The sequence below is a fragment of the Henckelia pumila genome, chromosome 4 (assembly GCF_033568475.1).
Source record: "Henckelia pumila isolate YLH828 chromosome 4, ASM3356847v2, whole genome shotgun sequence".
Classification (NCBI taxonomy): Eukaryota; Viridiplantae; Streptophyta; class Magnoliopsida; order Lamiales; family Gesneriaceae; genus Henckelia; species Henckelia pumila.
The window spans coordinates 199,299,020-199,304,295 of record NC_133123.1 but is presented as its reverse complement, the minus strand read 5'-3'; the positions used below and the strand labels follow the sequence as shown (position 1 = coordinate 199,304,295).

At 47.2% G+C, this 5,276-nt stretch overlaps 2 protein-coding genes across 2 annotated transcripts; both read left to right on the top strand.

Annotated features, from left to right (window-relative positions):
* Window positions 1-696: 696 nt before the first annotated feature.
* On the top strand, window positions 697-2,253 carry LOC140862584 (uncharacterized). The gene is made up of 2 exons (XM_073265613.1): window positions 697-1,750; window positions 1,985-2,253. Exons 1-2 carry the CDS (start codon window positions 697-699, stop codon window positions 2,251-2,253), a joined length of 1,323 nt encoding a protein of 440 aa, XP_073121714.1.
* On the top strand, window positions 2,254-4,974 carry LOC140862583 (uncharacterized). The gene is made up of 5 exons (XM_073265612.1): window positions 2,254-2,514; window positions 3,061-3,590; window positions 3,897-4,015; window positions 4,552-4,847; window positions 4,966-4,974. The coding sequence occupies exons 1-5, from the start codon at window positions 2,254-2,256 to the stop codon at window positions 4,972-4,974; spliced, it is 1,215 nt and encodes a 404-aa protein (XP_073121713.1).
* Window positions 4,975-5,276: the final 302 nt, after the last annotated feature.

Here is a 5,276-nt window from a genome sequence, read left to right as displayed (position 1 = left end):
GAGTCACAATTCATGGATCGGAGTTCACTCAAAATTCATATGACCAAGTTCAGTACATTTTATGTTATTTATTGAGTTATTCGACTTAGTCTTGCACATGTCATATTCATGCATTTGTTCTCGATACATGTTCATTACTTTTAAGTTCAGGGGCACTAACGGTTATTTTACTACGCACTATTTTGAATTCTGTGTGTGCTTGTAGTTATTTAGTACTCGTTATCCCCCCCCCCCCCCCTTCCTGATCTTGCTGGGTCTTTTAGACTCACCCCACTTCTTCCTCCTTTTAGGTAAGGGTGAGTATCAGGGGACTGAGGGGTAGGATCCCCTGGGCGAGGTTCCCGGAGGCGCAAGCCTTTGACCGTGGCTCCATTTATTTTTCCGCTGTGTCATTTCTGTCTGAGAGTCTGTAATAATTAGAGTATTACTTTCTTTTATTTATTCGAGTACTAGTAGCTAGTCGTTTCAGTTGGTATCAGAGCCTCGGTCTTGGTTGGGTATGTGCCTACTACCGGTTGCCAAAACTCAAAGGGATCTCGCCTCAAAGTCTGTAAGATTTAAGTGCAATGTTTTTTATTTGTTTAAGTTCATTTCCACTTATCCTTTTTAATTTTCGAGCATGTAAAAGTTTAAAGGAAATCTTTATTTTTTTCTAAGGCATGAAACTTGATTGTGGGAATTTGAACTTGCGTACAGATGGTTCCTCGACGTGGACGTCCTTCGCATCCACCACCTCCTCAACCGCCGCCACCTCCACGAGCTGCGGATGTCGGGACGCAGGTGCTAGCGGGCTTAGCCCGTATCCTAGAGCAACATGTGGACGCTCCGAGGGCTGGACCTAGAAATGTGTATGAGAAGTTCAGGAAGATGAATCCGAAAGACTTTGCTGGCACCACTGATCCACTGATAGCTGAGGGTTGGATCCATTCTCTTGAGGTGATCTTCCGCTATATGCAGTTGGGAGATCCGGATCGAGTCCGTTGTGCTGTCTTTCATCTCCAGGATGATGCTGCCCTCTGGTGGGAGGGAGTTGAGAAGACAGTAGACACGGCTACCATGCCTTGGGCTGAGTTTAGGAGACTTTTCTTTGAAAAGTATTTCACTGCTGATGTGAGAGCCCGTTTGAATACGGAGTTTTTTAGTCTGCGACAGGGAGACTTATCAGTGGCTGAGTTTGTGGTGAAGTTTGAGCGAGGTTGCCACTTTGTGCCTTTGATTGGAGATGATGAGGCAGAGAAGCTCCAGCACTTCATTGTTGGGCTACAACCCACTATCCGACGAGATGTACTCATGGCGGAGCCAGCTGACTATGCTTCAGCACTCAGAAGAGCTTTGAGGTCTGAGCAGACATTGAGGGACATCAGTGCTGAGGCGCAGAGTAAGAGGCCGCTCCCATCTCATGGCCCGCAGCAGCAGCACGGGAAGAGGCTGTTTACTGGGCTGCAGCGTCATCAGGGACCCTTCAGGCCTCAGGGGAATCTGGCCCATAGGCCCCAGGGACATCATGTTCAGCGACCCCAGGGTCAGAAGGCACCGAGACCCGCTCCTCCCAAGACTGGGGAGAAGCCTATTTGCCTGAAATTCCATCGTACTCATCTTGGACAGCGTCTAGCAGGTGCAGGAGTTTGTTATCGTTGCAAGAAGCCAGGACACGTGGTTTTAGATTGTCCATTGCGCGCCATGCCGACTCAGGGGAGAGTGTTTGTGATGAAGGCCGAGGAGGCCGATCCTGATACCACACTTGCCATAGGTAATATTTAGAGCATTTATATAAGGGTAATTTAATTGATTCCTAGTTGCAATGTTCGATTATGAGCTTTTCTTTTTGGAATGAGAACTTGTTTTAGGTTGCATGCTTCGGATTAATTGGTAGTGTTGAAATAGATAACTATGAGTATGGAATGTGTTGGCTTAGAATGTGCCTAAGTAAGACTTGCCCTATTTGCCTTCAATCTTTTCGTGGTTGTAATTGCCTTTAATGCAGGTAGAATTTTAGCAGCCGGGGTGGCCACTAGAGCCTTGTTAGACTCAGGGGCTACCCATTATTTCATATCGGAGGCTTTTACCTACAAGCGGAGCATTGAGTGCAAGGATCTGATTGGTGGATTCACAGTGACCATCCCATCATGGGAAGAACTGTCCACTAGGAGAATGGTGAGGAATCTTGAACTCCTGTTGCAAGGGCAACCAGTAGTTACAGACTTGATAGTGTTGCCCATGCCTGAGTTTGACTTGATACTCGGGATGGATTAGATGACGAATAATGCAGTGGTGATCGAATTTCAGCTGAGGTCAGTGTTGGTCAGACCAAAGAGAGAAGAACCGTTTCAGTTTGAGGCTATCAGGGGTTCGAGGAAGACACAGATCATATCTTTTATGCAAGCCAAACAGTTGGTGCATGACGGATGTGAGGCGTTCTTAGCCACTATATCTTTGACAGAGTTGCCTCCGCGTCCAGATATCTCAGATGTGGAAATTGTCAGGGATTTTGAGGACGTTTTTCCAGACGATGTGGTAGGCATTCCGCCTGATAGAGAAGTGGAGTTCTCTATCGACTTAGTACCCGGTACTGTGCCAATTTCTAAGGCACCGTACAGATTGGCTCCTGCGGAAATGAGGGAGTTAAAAGAGCAGATTCAAGAGTTGCTTGATAAGGGTTTCATACGCCCTAGTTTCTCTCCTTGGGGTGCACCGGTTTTTTTTGTGAAGAAGAAGGACGGAAGCTTAAGGCTGTGCATAGACTATCGGGAGTTGAATGGGGTGACAGTGAATAACAAGTACCCACTACCCAGGATTGAGGACCTCTTTGATCAGTTGCAAGGGGCCTCTGTGTTTTCGAAGATTGACCTTCGATCCAGTAATCATCAGCTGAGGGTGAAAGAATCGGATGTGTTTAAGACAGCTTTTAGGACTCGTTACGGTCACTACAAGTTCCTTGTGATGCCGTTCGGGTTGTCGAACGCGCCAGCGGTCTTCATGGATCTTATGAACCGCGTATTCCAGCCATTCTTGGACCAATTTGTCATCGTCTTCATTGACGATATCCTTATCTATTCCAAGGATAGAGAGGAGCATTCGCAGCATTTGAGGACTGTCCTAGAGGTACTCCGGGAGCGGAAGTTGTTTGCTAAGTTCGACAAATGCGAGTTTTGGTTGGAGAGAGTAGCATTCTTGGGTCATGTCATTTCCGAGAGAGGTGTTGAGGTAGACCCCTCCAAAGTTCAAGCAGTGAAGGAGTGGTCAGTACCTAGAAACGCTTCAGAGATTCGCAGTTTTCTCGGATTGGCTGGTTATTATAGGAAGTTTATCAAGGGCTTTTCATCCATTGCAGTGCCCCTGACAGCATTAACCAAGAAGAATTCTAGGTTTGTTTGGAGTTCCGAGTGTCAAAGGAGCTTTGATGTATTGAAGGAAGCTCTTACGACAGCACCGGTATTGGCTATGCCATCGGGGCAAGGTGATTTCGTGGTATACACCGATGCTTCCAAGTTGGGATTGGGAGCAGTTCTTATGCAGCGTGATAGGGTTATTGCTTATGCTTCTAGGCAGTTGAAGGAGCATGAGAAGAATTATCCTACACATGATCTGGAGTTAGCGGTAGTAGTGTTTGCTCTCAAGATTTGGAGACACTATCTTTATGGAGAGAAGTGCAAAATATTCACCGACCATAAGAGCCTCAAGTACTTCTTCACCCAGAAGGAGTTGAATATGAGGCAACGGAGATGGCTAGAGTTGGTGAAGGACTACGATTGTGAGATCAGTTACCACCCGGGTAAGGCTAACGTGGTCGCAGATGCATTGAGCCGAAAGACGGCAGTGATTGCTTCCATGTCAGTGGCTAGACCGTTGCAGGATGAGATTTAGAGGTTTGGATTGGAGTTCTATGCTGAGGGTAGGGCTCCTAGATTGTCAGCCTTGTCAGTGCAGACCACATTGTTCGACCGTATCAGAGTTGCTCAAGCAGATGATGAGCAGCTGAGAAAGTGGAGACAGAGAGCTGAAGAGAAAGACAGTGGTTTGTATTCTGTAGTAGATGGATTGTGAAGTTCAGAGATCGATTTTGGGTTCCCGTAGGTGACTCTCTGCGAGCTACTATCATGGAAGAGGCACACGCATCACCGTACTCCATTCACCCAGGTAGTAAGAAGATGTATCGGGACCTTCAGCAGTTGTATTGGTTGCCGGGCATGAAGAGTGACATCGCCCGATTTGTGTCAGAATGCCTGACGTGCCAGTAGGTCAAGGCGGAGCATCAGAGACCTGCAGGATTATTTAAGCCACTCCCCATTCCGAAGTGGAAATGGGAGAACATTTCTATGGACTTCGTTTTTGGTTTGCCGAGGACAGTAAGGAATTCAAATGCTATTTGGGTTATAGTAGACCGACTCACAAATTCGGCACACTTCTTGCCAGTGATGACGACTTTCACGATGACGCAGTATGCGGAGTTGTATATCCGGGAGATAGTCAGACTACATGGTATCCCTGTTTCCATAGTGTCTGATAGAGACCTGCGGTTTACTTCAACTTTTTGGAAGAGCCTTCACGCAGCTTTGGGGACGAAGCTTTTATATAGCACTGCCTTTCACCCGCAGACGGATGGACAGTCCGAGAGGGTGATTCAGATTCTAGAGGATCTTTTGAGAGCTTTTGCCATTGACTTTCAAGACAGTTGGGAGTCGAGACTGCCATTGGTGGAATTTGCTTATAACAACAGCTTTCAAGCCACCATTGGTATGGCGCCTTACGAGGCACTCTATGGAAGACCGTGTATATCTCCGGTGTTTTGGACCGAGATTGGGGAGAAATTGGAGTTGGGACCAGATATTGTTCAGCAAACTGCCGAAGTTGCAGCCAAGATACGTGACAGGATGAGGACTGCACAGAGCCGGCAGAAGAGTTATGCTGATCATAGGAGGAGAGACTTGGAGTTCTCGGTGGGTGATCATGTGTTCATCCGTGTAGCGCCGCTGAAGGGAGTTATGAGGTTTGGAAAGAAGGGAAAACTGGCACCGAGATTCATAGGACCCTTCGAGATATTGGATAGGGTAGGGGCATTGGCTTATAGGGTGGCCTTGCCGCCTAACCTTGATGGGGTCCATAATGTCTTCCATGTGTCGATGCTGAGGAAGTACATCTCGAACCCATCTCATGTGCTCAGTTTGGAACCCCTTCGGATATCTCCTCACATGACCTATGAGGAAAGGCCCATCCAAATTTTGGATAGACAGGAGAGAAGACTCCGTAACAAGTCGATTCCAATGATCAAGGTGAGA